The 18,086-nt window shown below is 32.5% G+C and overlaps 1 protein-coding gene across 2 annotated transcripts; it reads left to right on the top strand.

Moving 5' to 3' along the window:
- The first annotated feature begins 12,089 nt into the window (after positions 1 to 12,089).
- Positions 12,090 to 14,146, top strand: LOC108458199 (uncharacterized). Of its 2 annotated transcripts, none has more exons than XM_017757498.2 (3): positions 12,090 to 12,239; positions 12,846 to 13,093; positions 13,810 to 14,146. In XM_017757498.2, exon 2 carries the CDS (start codon positions 12,849 to 12,851, stop codon positions 13,080 to 13,082), a length of 234 nt encoding a protein of 77 aa, XP_017612987.1. In that variant the 5' UTR covers positions 12,090 to 12,239; positions 12,846 to 12,848; the 3' UTR covers positions 13,083 to 13,093; positions 13,810 to 14,146. The 2 variants fall into 2 exon arrangements, with proteins under 2 accessions (XP_017612987.1, XP_052882538.1); XM_053026578.1 differs by having other exon boundaries at positions 13,807 to 14,146.
- The last annotated feature ends 3,940 nt before the right edge of the window (positions 14,147 to 18,086 follow it).

The raw sequence follows: 18,086 nt of genomic DNA, 5'->3' as shown, positions 1-18,086 counted from the left end.
TTAAATTATTCAAATTCTGCTTGAAATAACTAATTCGAACACATTGCCCTTTTTAAGTTGATTTTACAAAATTTCCCTCAACACTTTAACATTGGTACAATTAAGTCCTTAAACTGAAATTCACAATTTAACCACAATCCACACAAAACCAAACTAGCCAATTTTTCTATTTTTTCAATTCAGCCTAAATTTTCTATCAATTCCTATTATTCACATTGCATTTTACTATACTCTCAAATAGGTCCTTAAACTCAAAATCATCAAAAATCATTTATTAAGATACTTGTACTTAACCTTCAAACTCAAGGATTTAACAGCCAAATTCAAGAATACACTTAACACATTCATGGTAAGTCCCTAAACTTCTAACGATTTCACAAATCAACCCCCGGGTTACCTAGACTAAGCTAAAACGAACTCAAAAACATGAAAATAAAAAGAAATGGACCTCAAAAACTCACCCAAGCTTAGAAAGGAGTTTGGCCGAACCATTTTTACTTAAAAAATGGGGTTTCTCACGTTTAAAAAGATGAACTTAAAGAAAAAAATGTTCTCCTTCCTTTTTATCACTTAATACCTAATATTAATATATTAATATTATAATTTCATCATGAAAATATCAAATGTTTGGTCACCAAATCGTCCACTAATCATTGACATGGCATATTTACCATTTAAGTCCACCTACTTCTCTTTCTGTGGCCATTGAATATATTTAACTAATAGGATTTAACTTTTGTTGCTTTTACAATTTAACCCTTTTTGCTTAATTAGCGTTTTAAACATTTAAATTTCCTAACTAAAGTTTAATATGACTTTACTAAATGTTCATAAATATTAAATTAATAATATTTTCTGACTCCCTTGTCAGAAATTATTGTCCTTGTCAGAAATTGTTGTCCTAAAACCACTATTTTCGACACCACTGAAAACTAGCTGTTACAACTCTCCCTCCTTTAAAGAATTTTTATCTTCAAAAATCTTACCAGAGAACAGATTCAGGTATAGCAATCTCAGAGCTTCTTCCAGTTCCCAGGTAGCTTCCTCAATCCCATGATAGTGCCAAAGAACCTTTACTAAAACTATGCATTTATTTTTCAACTCTTCTACTTCCTGAGCCAAAAGTTTAATTGATTTCTCACTATATTGCATATCACGCTGTAACACTATTTCGGCTGGTGCAATCACATGTGAGGGATCAAATTTGTAACGTCGTAACATCGATACATGGAAACATTATGAATTTTCTCTAACTCTGATGGTAAAGCTAAACGGTAAGCTATCGATCCAATTCTCTCAATAATTTAGCTTTCATGTACGGCCAAAATATAGAACTTTCTTCCAAGGCAACACTTTCAAGAACACTCTGTCACCGACTTGGAATTCAATATCCTTTCTTTTCAAATTTGCATTAGACTTCTGACGATCAGAAGCAACTTTCAAACAATCTCATATCACTTTTACTTTTTCTTCGGTTTCACGGATTAGATCAGCTCCAAAAATCTTTTTTTTTTCACTCAATTCGGACCAATATAATGTAGTTCTACACTTTCAACCATACAGTGTGCTTCATACGGGGACATTTTAATACTTGATTGGTAACTATTATTATACGTAAACCCAACCAACGAAAGAAATTTCTCCCAGCTACCTTCAGATTCCAAAATACAACAATGGAGCATATCCTCAAGTATCCGAATTACTAGCTCAGACTAGCCGTCTGTCTATGGGTGAAATACGATGCTAAAATGCAATTTGGTGCCCAAATCTCCATGTAATTTACTCTAGAATCTAGAAGCAAATCGTGGATCATGCTCAGAAATAATCGACAATGACTCCTTGTGTAATCTGACAATCTCTGCAACATATAACTCTGTCAATTTCTCCAGTGAATAATCCATATGCACAGGAATAAAATGTGTGGATTTAGTCAACAGATCAACAACAACCCAAATGACATCTTTTTTTTCCTTGGAGATAACAGTAATCCTGACACGAAGTCCATGGTAAACCTTTCCCATTTCCGTTCTGGAATCATAACCAGCTATAGCAATCCCGAAGGTAACTGATGTTCGGCTTTAACTTGCTGACAAACCAAACATTTCGATACAAATTCTGAGATCTCATGTTTCATACTTGTCCACCAATATATATGTTTCAAATCATTATACATTTTATTACTACAAAGGTGAACCGAGTAACTACTGCTATGTGCTTCCTATAAGATACTCTGCTTAACTTCAAAATTTTTTGAAACACACAATTTGTTTCGAAAATACAAACTGCCAGCTGTACCAATATGAAATTTTGAATCTGAGGAATTTTCAATCTATTCTTGTTTAGCAATCGACTCAGGATCGTTTTTCTAGGCTTCACAGATCTATTGTAGAAACTTCGGTTTAGCTTTTAAAATAGCTAAAATAGAATCGTCATCAGCAAGAGTCAAACGAGTATTTAAAGTTCTCAAAGAAAATAATGATTTCTGACTCAAAGCATTGGTAACAATATTTGCTTTCCTCAAGTGATAGTCGATAATCACATCACAATCTTTTAATAGCTCCAACCATCTACGTTGTCGCATATTCAATTCTTTTTTGGACTAAGTATTTTAAACTCTTGTGTTCCATGAAAATATGGCATTTTCCCCCGTATAAGTAGTGTCGCCAATTTTTTAAGGCAAACATAATAGCTGTAAGCTCCAAGTCATGTGTTGGGTAATTTTTCTCATATGGTTTCAACTGTCGGGAGGCATAAGCTACAACTTTGCCCTCTTGCATCAAAACACAACCCAAACCACTAAATGAAGCCTCACTGTAAATCACAAATTCTTTGTTTGTCTCTGGCTGAATTAACATAGGAGCTTCAGATAACATTGCTTTTAGTCAGTCGAAGCTCTGCTAACATTCATTGGACCAAACAAACTTCACATCTTTCTGAAGTAACTTCATCAATAGCAAAGCAATCATCGAAAACCTTTTTACAAAATGTTGATCATACCCAGCCAAACCTAAGAAACTTTTTATATCAGTGACATTTCTTGGAGGATTCCAGTGTAAAATAGCTTATATTTTACTCAAATTTACTCTAATTCCATTTGCAGACACCACGTAACCCAAAAACTCGAATTCACGAAGTTAGAACTCACATTTACTAAATTTACAAATAACTACTTATCATGCAAAGTCTACAAAATAACACTCAGATGCGTGTCTGGTTTCATCTTTCGAGTAAATCAATATATCATCGATGAAAACTACCACAAATCTATCTAAATACAACCTAAATATTCTGTTCATCAAATCCATAAACGTGGCGGGGGCATTTGTTAAACCAAACGGCATAACCAAAAATTCATAATGCCCATACCTGATTCTGAAAGTTGTTTTCGGCACATCTGATTCTTTAACTCAAAGTTGATAATATCCCGCGAGAAGGTAAATTTTAGAAAACACTGAGACACCTTTCAACTGATCAAATAAATCATCAATACGAGTCAATGGATACTTGTTATTAATTGTGACTTTATTTAGCTATCGATAATCAATACACAACTGCATCGACCCGTCCTTTTTCTTAACAAATAAAATAGGTGTACCCCAAGGAGAAAAACTAGGTCGAACAAACCCACTATTCAATAAGTCTTGTAACTGTGCTTTCAACTCCTTTAACTTAGCCGGTGCCATTTTATAAGGAGCAATCGATATTGGAGAAGTTCCCAGTATTAAGTCAATAGCAAATTCAATCTCTCTGACCGGCGGTAACCCTGACAGTTCTTCTGGAAATACATCTGCGAAATCACAAACAGTCGGAACTGATTCCAACTCCAGTTTTAAAGTTCTAGTATTTAAAATATGTGCTAGATACACCTCACACCCTTTTCGAACACATTTTTAAGCTAACAAAGCAAAAATAATATTGGTGGCGCTGTCAAATCTATCTAATTCAACTCTAACTGTTTCATCATTCTGAAATTTCAATATAATTTTCTTTTGTCTATAGTTCACAACGGTGTCATGCAAAGTTAACCAATCCATGCTGAGAATTACATCAAAATCATCGAATGGTAATAATATCAAATCACCCGAAAAGTCACAATCCTGAATTTTCTGTGGACAATATTTACACAATTTATCAACTAAAACATACTGGTCTAACGAATTAGTTACTTTGACTACAAACTCAATTAACTCTATCGATATATTCTTATCTGACACAAGTGTAGTGCATATATACAAATGTATTGACCGCAGGTCAATTAAAGCATAAACATTAACATTAAAGAGAGTAAATGTACCGGCAATCACATCAGGTGTTGAAACATCTTCACGAGCTCGAATTATGTAAGCATTTTCTTGTGCCCATGCCTCAGACTGAGCCACAGAATCTTTCATCCAACTTCTACTATTTCCCGCATTGCCATTATTCTTCGGAGGTCTACCTTTAGATGGCGTACTCCCAGATCAAACGCTTTGGGCTTTTTCTCTGTTGGATTTTTTAGGGAAATCTCAAAGGAAATGATAAAAGGAATCGCATCTGAAGCACAATTCGGTTTTCAATCGGCACTAGCTGAAATGCCTTTTATTGCAAAGTTGACATTCGGGCTTGTTAACATTGCGAACATTACCCACACTAGCTACAGAGGTAGCCTGGGGTTTTGAACTAACTTTTTTTCCTCAGTCTCTCCTTAAAAATCTAGATTGAGTTGACAAACGACTATAAGATTCCTTCACTTTCTTTATTGGAGAAGAAAAAAATTTTCCCCTCGGTCATTTACTCGAGTCTCAAACTTTCGAATCTGCTTTATGTGCTAAGTTCTTCAGCTTTATGTGCTAGATCAACGAAAACTACAAACTTTTTTAACTCTAGTATCCCAACAAACAATCTGATATCTTCATTCTGACCATCTTCAAACCGAGTATACATAACAGCTTCATTTGGAATACATTCAAGATCATATTTACTAAGTCGTATGAATTTTCTTTTGTATTCAGCTACAATTTTACTACCTTGTTTCAATTTTAGAAACTCTTTCCTCTTCCTATTAATATACCTCTGACTGGCGTATTTATTTTTGAACTCCATTTGAAAGAAATCCTAGGTTACGAGATCCTTCGGTACCACTGCTATTAGCGTGTCTTACCATTGATATACTGAGTCTTTTAACAGAGATATCACACATTTTAAATAGTCATTGAACGGATTAGACAACTCATCAAAAACTCTAATGGTATTCTCTAACCATAACTTAGCTTTTTTTGGGTCGTCATCAACTGTACCATGAAATTTTTCTGCCCCATATTTACAAATCTTATCAACTAGAGGCTTGTTCACATGTAGCTGCTTCGAATCTTGAGGAACAGAGGGAACTGGTTGGGTTATGGGAGGGGGTAGAGGTCGTTAAGCCATCGAATTTGTTCTAATGAATTTAGTAAACCATTCAGACATAATATGGAAGAAGGCTTCTTGAGGCTCACCTTTTCAGCCCTCAAAAAAATATCTCACTAATGGTTGCCCCTTGAACAGAGGCTTGACCATTTCTCTTGGCTTCATCAGAATCAGTTTGGTTGGACGACATGTTTCATTAAAATGAAAATCAAAATTAGTTTAAGTCAGGAGACATCACACTATCATAGGTTATAAAATGGCATGTATTTCTAAACTTTATACATGATATGTCCAATTTGAGAATCGACTAAACTATAGCTCAGATATCCTTAAATGTAACACCTTTAACCACTAGATTGGGGTTACAGAGCGTTACAGTACAAATCAGGACATTTATCATCAAATGGAAACAAAAATATAAAATAAACGATAACATTCGATAGCTTATAAAAATCTTAAAAATAATTTGGGAACAATCCAGGACTAATTTGAATCAAAACAGAAAAATATGCAAAAATTTTAAACTTTTGGAAACAAGGGTCACATGGCCGTGTGGAATAGCCGAGGCTTGTGGCTTTATACATTGTCGTATCACTTCTCCACACACCCGTGTGGCCAGACTGTGTATCTAACTATGACCATTTGAAAAATCGTGCACCTAAATTTAATAAAAACACATGGCTATGTGGAACAGCCCAGGCCGTTTGCACATTAAAAAGCTCTTAAAACAAGGCAAACTTTCATCCAACCCCTATGTTCCAAGCCAAATTAAAACCAACCATTTTCATACTTTAAAAATACATTTAAACAAGCCTAATACATGCTAAAACAATAAATACTATTCACTTTCAAAAGGGCATGCATGAGAATTTAACATCACATATCTATACCATATTTACAAAACATCCTTAACAAAGGCAATAAAACAAAAATAGACCTGACACCTAACCAAAACAAACCAAGATAATATTTAAGTCCTATTACATGCCTTTTATAACCTTAACCAAAGTATCCAAAAGCTACCAAAATGATGATTGGAGATTGCGATGGCGCTCCCACGAAATTCCAACCGATTGAGCTTTTCGATGATATTCAAGAAAAGAAAGACAAATACATAAGCATATAATGCTTAGTAAGCACGTATAAAATTTAACAAAAACTTACCAAATAGGCTCAAATTTATAAAGTTAATGCATTATTCCATTAGCATGCTCATATATATAATTGATTCCTAATTTCAATCACCATTCTCACAAGTTAGTGAACTAGTACATAACAGTTAACATATATCCAATGTAACATTTATACATCTCAAATGTTTGCTTAAACTTTAATACCCATTGAACCAAATGAATTTACTTAGGATACATGGGAACCATGGTCACACGAAGTGTGCCTATACATGTAAGAATAATCGTATCATGTAATGCTCACACGAGCTGTGAAATAGACTTGCTCACACGAGCTATAGGTTGGGATGTTAGACTGCACGATGTTGCTCACACGAGCAGTGGAGAATTCGAAACAAATACTGGACCTCATCCACCTGTAGGACATCCAATACCAGCACCTGAAAATGTATAATCCCTAATGACGTGTCATTTGTATCCTAAGTATTCATAAGGCTCAAACGGAGCATGTTTCCATATCATTCCCTAATCCTCAATGTTTTACACATTATCTTAAATTACACAAACTTACAATATCGCCCAAATAATAAATTAACAATTTATATGCAAATAAATTATACAAAGTGCAACATAAATTATTTTTTTCCCTAAAATTACAAAATTGATTAGTTTACCATTAAACGAACTTACCTCGACTACACGACCGCACAAAAAGGTACTGACAACTAATCTGAAACTTTGGCCTTTCAACAATTCAAGTCCGATTGTTGCATGTTTTGATTTAAATAATATTTTTATTCAATTTAATTATTCGAAGTCAACTTAAAATAACTAATTCGAACCTCTTTTAAAGGTAATTTTACAAAATTACCCTCAACACTTTAACATTGGTACAATTAAGTCCTTAAATCGAAATTCACAATTTAATTACAATCCATGCAAAACCAACTAGCCAATTTTTCTATGTTTTCAATCAAGGCTAAATTTTCTATCATTTCCTATTATTCACATTGCATTTTAATATACATTCAAATAGGTCCTTAAACTCAAAATCATCAAAAATCATTTATTAATATACTTATACTTAACCTTCAAACTCAAGGATTTAACAACCAAGTTCATGAATACACTTATCGCATTCATGGTAAGCCCCTAAACTTCTAACGGTTTCACACATCAACCCCTGGGTTAGTTAGACTAAGCTAAAACGAACTCAAAAACATGAAAATCGAAAGAAATGGACCTTAAAAACTCATCCAAGCTTAGAAGGGAGTTTGGCCGAACCTTCTTTGCTCTAAAAATGGATTTTCTCACATTTAGGAAGATGAACTTAAAGAAAAAAAAATGTTTTCCTTCCTTTTTATCACTTAATACCTAATATTAATATATTAATATTATAATTTTATCATGAAAATATCAAAGGTTTGGTCCCCAAACCGTCTACTAACCATTGACATGGCATAATTACCATTTTAGTCCACCTATTTCTTTTTTATGGCCATTGAATATATTTAACTAATAAGATTTAACTATTGTTACTTTTACGATTTAATCCTTTTTACTTAATTAGCTTTTTAAACGTTTAAATTTCCTAAGTAAAGTTTAATATAACTTTACTAAATGTTCTTAAATATTAAATTAATACTATTTATTGACTCTCTTGTCAAAAATTGTGATCCCAAAACCATCCTTTCCGACACCACTGAAATCAGGCTGTTACAAGAAGAATATAAGTTGAGATGAAGCTGGATGAAGTTATAGCCCCGAAAGAGGATCATCAATACATGTAAGAGGACATTCAAAATTCACCGTGGATATATCTGCCACGTGTTGTCTAAGATGAACGTGTAGGAGTCATCTATGCCACTTTATTTGCAAAATCTTCTATTGATCTTAGGGAGTTATATATATATATATATTTATATATATATATATATATATATATTATAAATCCCTTATATCTGAATTTTCAAGTGTTATTCAGAAGTATTAATTTATGGATTCTCACCAAGTTCATTTGAATTTATGAGTGGATTTTATTGTGTATACAGGATCAGGCTGAGATAGAAGTCTGTGGATATAAAAGGGCACCCTTTGAGGCTATGCCTCAAGGTTAGAATAAGTGTAGTTAAGTAGAATTCATGTTTGGGATTTATATGATTTACATATCCAGCAAAGCGAAATTATTGTGTAATGGTTTGGTTCTACTTGCTTGGTTATTCACGTAAATAAGATGTGTTTTAAACCTTGTTTATAGAGTGCGTTTGATAGTTAATTATTAGAAAATAAAGTTGTATAAAAGGTAATTTTTTTTTATAAATTAACTAAGATTGAATCTTAGACAAATAGTTAACTAGTTCGGCATGATCGTAACATTCAATACCTAGACCAGGCAAGGGGATCAGGCAAAGGGTGTTACACACACCCTCGGCAGACCAACCATGACAGCCACTAGGCAAGGCCTGGTGTGATTACACCAATCACCATCAAACACCACCATTAACGGCACATCAAGGAGGATTTCAAGGAACCGTTGAAAACAAGCTAACATACTAGACGGAGGTAGCTTGAGTTATTTTGCCGAAAGGAAAGGCAAACAAATAGTAGAAAGGAAAAGAAAAGAGGAAAAGAGCAAAAGGTCGAAGGAAAAAAGAGGTTGGTGGACAGTCAAAAGGTCGTCACCTACGATTGAAACCAGGCTCCCCGATATTACAACATGAGAGAAAATTTAGAAGGGTAATTTTGATTGTATAATAGGGGTGAATTAGCAGAAAATGCTATTTTTTATAATATTTATCGAATGAGGTTGTTTTTTTTGTATGCCACTTTTTGAAATCGCGCTGAGCTGGACACGTTTTCAGTGAACATTGCAAGAAAACGCTTCCAGTTGAACGTATTTTCCCCAACGACTTCCCCACAATGATCGAATTCCAACGGTTACCCCACAACAATTGAATTCCAACAACTACTCACCCCCAACGAGAAAAAAAAAACTATTTAAAAACCCTCAATTCTATTTTTTTTTTGAATTCTCTCAATTTTTATTAAAATTGTCTTAAGGTTTTTTTTATTTAATTTTGTATTATGAAATTTAATTGTTTTTTAAAATTCTTAATGGCCAATTCTCTTATTTGTTTGGATGGCAAACACATTTCGGCATTCAAATTGCAAATGGTAAGAAAATATTTATATGCTTTTTAAATCTAATTTAATTTCATTATTAAGTTGTTATATTGAAATTTAAAATTTTGTATTTTTTTATAATTAGATGGAAGACCTAATTTTGGGGACATATTCGCAATCTATTATCCACTCCTCCAACGGCTTTAATTGAACCATATTTAAGAGATGCGAGACTCTTTCATGTGGCTCGTATGCTTGGGGATGTAAATTGGACCCCATACCTCCATCATTCCTCATTGTACTCAAACACATAAGTGTTCCCCCGCAAGGCTGGATATTCGCTAGTCATGATTTGCAATAGAGTATCATACTGGAGGAAAAACATGATATCATGTGTCTTCTTTTCATCATTATACATAGCAACCCTCTAGTACCTCCTTACACCATTTTAGATACAAATCTTGTGTATCAAGGAATGAGTATTTATACCCATGCACATACATGAATTTTGTTTCTGATTTATTGCCTATAACCATGCATGCATCGACTCTTTAAACACGTCTCTTTTGATGCAAGTACCATGATCAAGGGTTAAAGCCACTTACCTAGATATATAGTAGTTAAACTTAAATGAAATAATGTAAATAACAGACTCAAGGTATAAAGGAACTCACCAGAAATATTCACTTAGAACTTTCCTACTCAATGGGTTCTTTCCTTTTAGCACCAGGACCTTCTCCCCTATCTTTGGCTAAAATAATCAAATGACTTCTTTTAAATATAAGAATAACTAAAACTTAATGAAATAACATGAATCAATGAACGTACAAATAATTTAGGGATGGAACTTTCCTTCCTATGTAGTATTCAAATGAAAGCCCTGCTGAATAGCTCTTACAACAACTCCTTTCTATCTGGTAAACTTAAAGAGGAATTTAAGAACTTACCAACAGACAACTTAAGGAAAGAAGCTTCTATAAGCTTGACACAGAAGCATTGCGAGTGTGATAAAAGCATAGAAAGGGATAAAAGCAAAGAGAGTGTTAAGTATTTATAGTGAAATAAAAATATGAGGAATTGAGAAAAATCTCACTCATATTGGCACAAAAACTCATAAGTGCAACAAATACATAGACAACAAATCACTATCCATAAGCAACATACCCGGAACACCATCCATGATACAATTAACATCTTATAAGCAAATATTACTTTGTTATTTCTTGACATATTAGCCTTGTACAATGTGATCTTTTCTTTTGAACGAGTTACCTTTAATCGCATTCTTTGCATTTCTTTTATATTGAGCTCATTGTTCTTAAATCTTAATCTCCCATTCTCTGTCAACAACATCTTATTTTGCAAAATTATTTTATCAATTATGCATCCCTGTTCTTCTCCTATTGAATTCATATTGTTACCGTTAAATTTAACCCATTGGTAAAAATCACAACCCTCAGTTTTCCTTTCTCACATAGAACAAAAAAAAAAATAGAGCTTATATGTGTAACTAAGGTAAAATTTACATATTTCCAACTTGAAACAAAATAATTCAAATTTATTTCCAAAACATGTTAAAACACTAAACCCTAAATTACACAAAATATTCAACCAAAATCACAAAGCCTTTTGTTTTTTTGCACACACAACAATGGTAGTACACAACCAATGCACAAACCCTAATTTCCTTCAACCCAACAATTAAAATTCAAACTTTTACATTTTTGAACTTCACACACCTAAATAATTTTCTCCCTTTGTTCCGTGGAGTATTCACGTTGCAAACAGGAGCTCTTAACCCACAATGATAGTACACAACCTCATTTGACCACTTGATTTTTTTGTTGGTTGATGAAGCCATTTTTCCTTATTTTCTTCTTCGACTCTAGTTATGGGAATTGGGCGTGTTATCAGGATAAACCCTAAAAGAATATTAACAAAAATATTAGAAAATGATGAATAGGTAGAAAAAAATAAAAAGAATAGAATGTTAAATAATCGGGTGAAATGATTTAAGGTAATTTTTATTATAATTAATGAAAAAAAGTATTTAATTTTTATTTTCCAAGGAAAAAAAAGAAGACCCAATCATTGCCAAATAGGACTCCACTTGACGCCTAACGATTAACCAGTTGCCACATTATAAAAAAACGAACGAATTACATTCGAGTTCTAATTTAGTTGACAAAAAAAAAGTTCGGGTATTAACCTAGGAAAAAAAATCTTAAGTATCAATTTAGGAGAAATGGACAAGTACCGATTTTTTATTTAAGCCTTTTTGTATTAATGAATTACTTATATAATTTATTATTTCCAATTTTCTTTAATATTATTTTAGTGCCATTAAATACAGGTTAATATATCGGTACATAAAAAAGAAACCATACATTTGGGCTTTGGGTAGTAGGGGGAAAATACATTTTGGGTGTTTGGTCTTAAAAGTACTACCCTTTTGTGCCTTGATGGATCCGAACCGACCCATTTCAAACCGGATTTATTTACGGGTCCTTTTCCTTTTCTAAATGTCGAATCTATTTACAGTTGCAAGGAAGGAACCAGCTCTCTCAATCTGCAGCACCCATATCTTCACTTCTTTTGCATGTAACCTTTAATTCTTTATTTATTTTCTCAATGTTCCCTTTAATCTCTTTCATTCTGATGCTTTGTATTGTTCAATGTTTAAACATGGTCTTTTTATTTAGAAATCATGATCTGCTTTTTGTTTCCCTTCAAATTCCATAGATTTTAAGTTGTTTATTATGTTTTTGTTTTCTATATATAGATAAGAACCCATGGATCTAGTCCCTCTAAATCCAACAAAGTATTTATTTTTCGAATGGGTTTTAATTTTTAGTCAACATCGGAATCCCTTTGATCTGCTTTTCTGAGTTTACCCTCTTTTCCATAGCTTGCTTATGGAATATGGGGTTTTACTAAATCACCTTATTGGTGTTCTAGAAATCAAAATGAACTCAATTATCGTTGATGTTATGTTTGCATTTAGAAGTTTATTCTAGCTGAAACTGAAGATGCTGTAATCGGTTTTTTAGTTACTTATGCCTGCTGCGTTTTAAGAATCTTTATGTTATTTCTGTTTTGTTTTCCGGATTCATAATTGATGGATTTTTCTTTATCTTCATGGCTACGCTTTTGTGTGAAAAGTTTTAGAAGTTGGTTGAAGATTAATAGAAACCCTTTAATATGCAGAAAATGGGCTTGTGGACGTTATTAGAAGGATTTTTGCTTCTTGCAAATGCTTTGGCAATATTAAATGAGGATCGTTTTCTTGCTCCCAGAGGATGGAGTTTCTCGGATTTCTCTGCAGGGCGTACAAAGTCATTTAAAGGGCAACTTATTGGTCTCATTTACGCCACTCAATACATGAGAGTTCCTCTCATACTACTTAATGCAATCTGCATTTTTGTTAAGCTAGTTTCTGGTTGATGCTCCGCTAGGTAAGATGTTTATGTCTATGGCTGATGATTGGTTGAATTTGTATTAGGTTCTCAAACAGATGCCCCTTGTTTTTTTTTTTTTTTTTTGCATTCAAGAACTTGTTTATTAGTTGTGATGACCGTTTTAGTCGGTTTTGTTTTCTGATTTCTACAAATTACATGGATTTAAAATGGTGTGATGAATAGGTGTCTGAAACTTAAGCTGAATGATTATTAGTTATTTCTAAACCTATTAATTGGTTGAATATATTGTGAAAAGGGAAACTCTTAGTCTTAGATTAATTTTTCTGATTACCATTGTTGAATTACACACCCGAAACTTATGAAGTTTGAATAAGATCTTTTTAACACTGCAAGTTCTATAATGTATTACTTGACCAAAACGTTGAGTAGGCCAGAGCAGGAATGGCGGAAGCTGCCTTTCAAACCTTTTTCCAGGTCTGATAAATTTCTGTTAATTTTACCAGGACATGTAAATTAAGTAAATAAATTGATTGTTTGAATTGGCTATCCATCACAGAGAAAAGAGGATAACTACATTTGTATCTTCATGCTTTTCTGTTGCTTCCTATTTGGTTATTTGAGAATTATTGTTCGCTTCCCTTTTCAATCTTAAGCATGCCACAGATTTCACCTTTGTGATTCCTGATATTCTTAAGCATGCGCGTCTCCTGATATTCTTAGAATGTGATTCCTTATCTGTTAATTATTAGCAGAACGCATGAAGTCGAATATGGAGCATAGGAATTTGCCGAAGGTTGTGTAAGACGGAAGCAGTCAGTTCAAAAATTAGGTGATGTATCTGTTTTACACTTAAGTTTGTATCCCACCTCCTTTTAAAATTGAATTTGAGGTTTCATGATGGGATTTTATCGAACCTGGAAATGTGATAACTTGATAGCTCTAGCATTTGTATAATTTGGAGACTTTACGCTGTCATTTTGAAATATACAGTTTATTGTGCCTGGAATTTCTATTAATTGCTGCTGTATGAACATGATATTTGAAAATGGAGTTCAAGTTTGGGGGTGGGGTGGTTTGATTTCTGGTGAATTTTTTCCATTTTGGGATTGGATTCTGATGCTAGAACCAAAGTTAAGTTTGAGTTTAAGGCAAGTATGGGTGGAAATATTTAAAGGTACCATTGGCGTTCCTAATCGTGCTTCTATAACCCAAATCAGATCCAAAAACCTATAATGCACAGTTGATGCAGCATTCTTAGATGATAGAACTAAACATGCATGAATAGTCCTAGAACAGAAGTTACAACTTCGAACAAACAGAACCACAAAAAATGGGAAGCATGTGCTTCTCATTGTGAATTATGGATTAGTTCAGTATCACATGATTCAGGGATTCTAAATTCATTATTTAAAAAAAAAAAAACACTATCTTATTATTCACCTTTTTTTTTTCAGTTTTTGACTCATGTAAGGTTAGACCTGTTCATGGGTTGGGTCACTTACCTTGAACTGAAGATTTGTCTGAAAAATAAGAAGGTTTGGATAAAATATGAGGCTTGAAAAATAAGTTTGGATAAAATTTAAGACTTGTTATATATATGGGTCAAGCCTTGGACAAGATTTTTTGACTTGAACACTGTCCGGTCTAGTCCGAATATATTATGTTATAAAATAAAATATATTAATTATATATATTAAATAATAATTATATATATTTATATCAAATCACTAACTCAAGCAATTGAACCCGTTACCCAAAGCTAAAATAATAATAATAATAATAATAATAACACCTTACCCAATTAAATAGTTTAGCTCAAAATATAAAATTTTAAAATTGTATGTAGTATAATAAAATATTTATTATATTTATTTGTATTTTTAAATATAATAAAACATTTATTATATTTATGGTAATGTTTTTAATATAAATATTTTTAATGTGTTAGAAAATTTTTATTTTAGTGTTTTATAAGTGTATTTAGTGAATTATATTTTCTAAAAATTTTATTTTTAAATAAAACTAATTTAAAAAATTAAATATGAGTGGATTGGATCCGAGTTTACTTTTCTTAAATTGGGCTGGGTTTAGATAAAAAAGTAAGTTTATTTTTTGAGTTGAGTTAAGTCCGAGTTTAAAAATTTGATCTAAATATTTTATATAGATTTGGTCTGACCCATGAGTATCTTTAGATGCGGTCTAATATAGTTTAAAAGATAATTATGTAATTTTTAATTTGTATTAGTTCAGTAGCACACGATTCAGTGATTTCGAACTTGGAATCATCAGTAGCAAGATTTTTAGATTGAAAGATGGAACAATGTGATTGAAAAATGGATACTAACATTTTCCAAATATAGAGACCATTGAACTGACAACTTCAAATAACTGTTAGTTAAAATGAAGATCCCAGAAGAACCACGTTGCCCTGCAATTCTTAATGGGGTTGAGACCAACATAATCTGGATGTGACATCTATTAAGTTTAATATTTTGATTTCTTACCCTATGCCGTGAGGACCATGACCCCATTTATTTTTTTTATCATTTAAAAAAAAATAGGGTGTAAACCCAGCTTCCTTGTACTGATTCTTTTCCACTCTGGCAATGATAGCCACATAACAAACTGCAGTTTGCGGGCTTTTTAAAAACACTACAGTTTGATGGGTGTCTTTTTCACACACACTTGGTCCTCATACTCTGAAACCCTCAATACATATGTTGTTTTGTTAGTATTGTAAATGCCAAGCTTATGTTCTATTTGTGTCCTCCTGCTGCCTTGCTATCTCCAAACACTCCCACCAACATTACTCTAAACCTTCTTTCCATCAAAAGGAAAATAAAAACAGAATAAATCTTTTCCTTTTTTCCCATCAAACAAATGAGGCTCCGGGATAGGAAAGGAGTCAGATGTTGGGATTCAAATTTCAGATCGTTGAATAACGTGTCAACGGAGTTAAACTCCGAGTTTATGTATATATTTGTGAATCTATCCCAAAATGTGAAGATTGTAGTGGGGGAAGATGTTAGACAAATAGGATGATCCCATTTCCGAATTTCATTGATTAAGAAAGTTCATTGGAGAGAAATAAGAAAGAAATGTGGTTGAAAATGACTATCAAATACACCATTGGATAAACCATTTGTTCCTTTAGGATGCAAACTCACTTTAAAGCCGTACTCATTTCCAGTTTTTGCCTATTATGTCATGTGGTGGGAACGCGTTTGCCTGCTTGACTAACATCTTTTCATAATGTCTAACACATAAACACTACGTTATTTTATTTTATCTATTTAAAAAATTTCTGAATATAAGAAAGAGAATCTCTCATTATTATTTGGATTTTCATTTTAAGAAATATATGTGAGAAGATGAGCTCCAAATACAAATATACCAATAATTGAATTTAAGATGGAATAAAAAGTGGAATGGAGGGAGGGCAGTCAATTTTGATATGTTATTGATTGCAATGTGAGATGGGTCAAGATTTTTGCATGTGTCTCCATGCTTGCATATATTTTGTTCTCTAGTCCTTTTGATCTTAAAGCGAATACTACCTCATTCCCAGCTGCATGTTCCCTTCTATACAAGCGTTTTGTTTTCTTTTAGATCTTGTATGTATAATCATTGGTCGTGTTTTTGTAATCGATGGAGCCCTTACACATCTATTTCCAAGCTATTAAGCATTCCAACATTTACTTCCCCCAATTGAGATGGAAATTCGTATTTTTTGAAGGAAACATTTTTAACTAATTAGAGAGGAATATGTCAAAAAATGCGCTTAAGAAAATACAAAAAAATCAATTAAGTCCTTATATTAAATTTGCACTCAATTAAATTCTTGTCGTTAATTAAAATAATCAATTAAGTCCTTCCATTAATGGTTTCCATCATTGACCATGTTGACCGTTAAAATAAGTTGACAGACCAATCAGATGGTGACACGTAGCATCTTTTGGTTTAATCTAATATATTTCCTATAAAAATGATAAAAATTAGAAAACAAATTTAAAAAAATTAAAAAATAAAAATATTAAAAAATATAAACTTATAAAAAGTTAAAAACTTATAAATATTATAAAATTATAAAAATCTAATAAATTATAAAAATTATAAGTTTATTAAAACTTATTTAAAAATTAAAATTAAAAAGACCCATTAGATTCTTAAAATAAAAATAAAAATAAAATATTAAAATTTATATAAACTTATAAAAATTACAAAAAGAATTATAAAAACTTGAACTGGACCGGTTAGCCTGAAATTGGCATGGGTACTGGTCTGGGGAAAGCCATTAGACCAGTTGATCTAGGAGTTGGGCGGTTGAACAAATTTTGTTACATCCCAAAAATCAGTAGAATTGGGATTATGAATCTGGAGTGGTCACACCCCGGTTTTAGGATTACCTTTGTGCGTTTTGAAAATAAAATAAGTTACTGGTCCGATGGTTAAGTGTTTAGTGAATTTATCCTTGAAACCCAAGTTTGAATCTCTTCCATCATATCATTTTTATTATTTTGCAAATTTTGCTTCAAACCCTAGTATGTGTCATGCCTTGTTTCAAAAATAAATATTGTAAAATTGTAGCAAGAATGAGTATTTGGCCCAGTGGTAAAGAGTTAGTGAAGTTATCCTTGATACCCGAGTTTGATTTTCTTCACTCGCAAATTTTTCTTTTTTTAAGCATGTGATGCCCACCCCTAACAAGTTGTCAGATTTCAGTTTGACTCAAACACTGAAAATCTAATTAACTTGAATATTAAAAGATTTTCACCATTGTTGAAGCCCTTAAACACTAGTTTTTATTTTCTGTTTGTGCTACCCCTTTGCCTATCACTTTTTTGCTTTATTTGGTTGAAACCTTGCCTTTTTAATATCAATACTTTGTTCATAAGTTGTTGCCATTTTTTTTCTTCTCCACTATTATCCATTTCTCCTTCTCCCGTCGTCGCAAATTGAAGCTTTTGTTGCTCTCATAATTTTTACACTGCTGCCCATCTAAGTCTCATCTTGTCATCATTATTTTTCT

Source organism: Gossypium arboreum, chromosome 4 (assembly GCF_025698485.1).
Source record: "Gossypium arboreum isolate Shixiya-1 chromosome 4, ASM2569848v2, whole genome shotgun sequence".
Classification (NCBI taxonomy): Eukaryota; Viridiplantae; Streptophyta; class Magnoliopsida; order Malvales; family Malvaceae; genus Gossypium; species Gossypium arboreum.
Note: the sequence above shows the minus strand (reverse complement) of the source record. Positions and strands in the feature narration are given on the sequence as shown.

Coding starts and splice junctions, on each gene's coding strand:
- LOC108458199 (XM_017757498.2), top strand. CDS start 12,849: ATGGGCTTGTGGACGTTATTAGAAGGATTTTTGCTTCTTGCAAATGCT.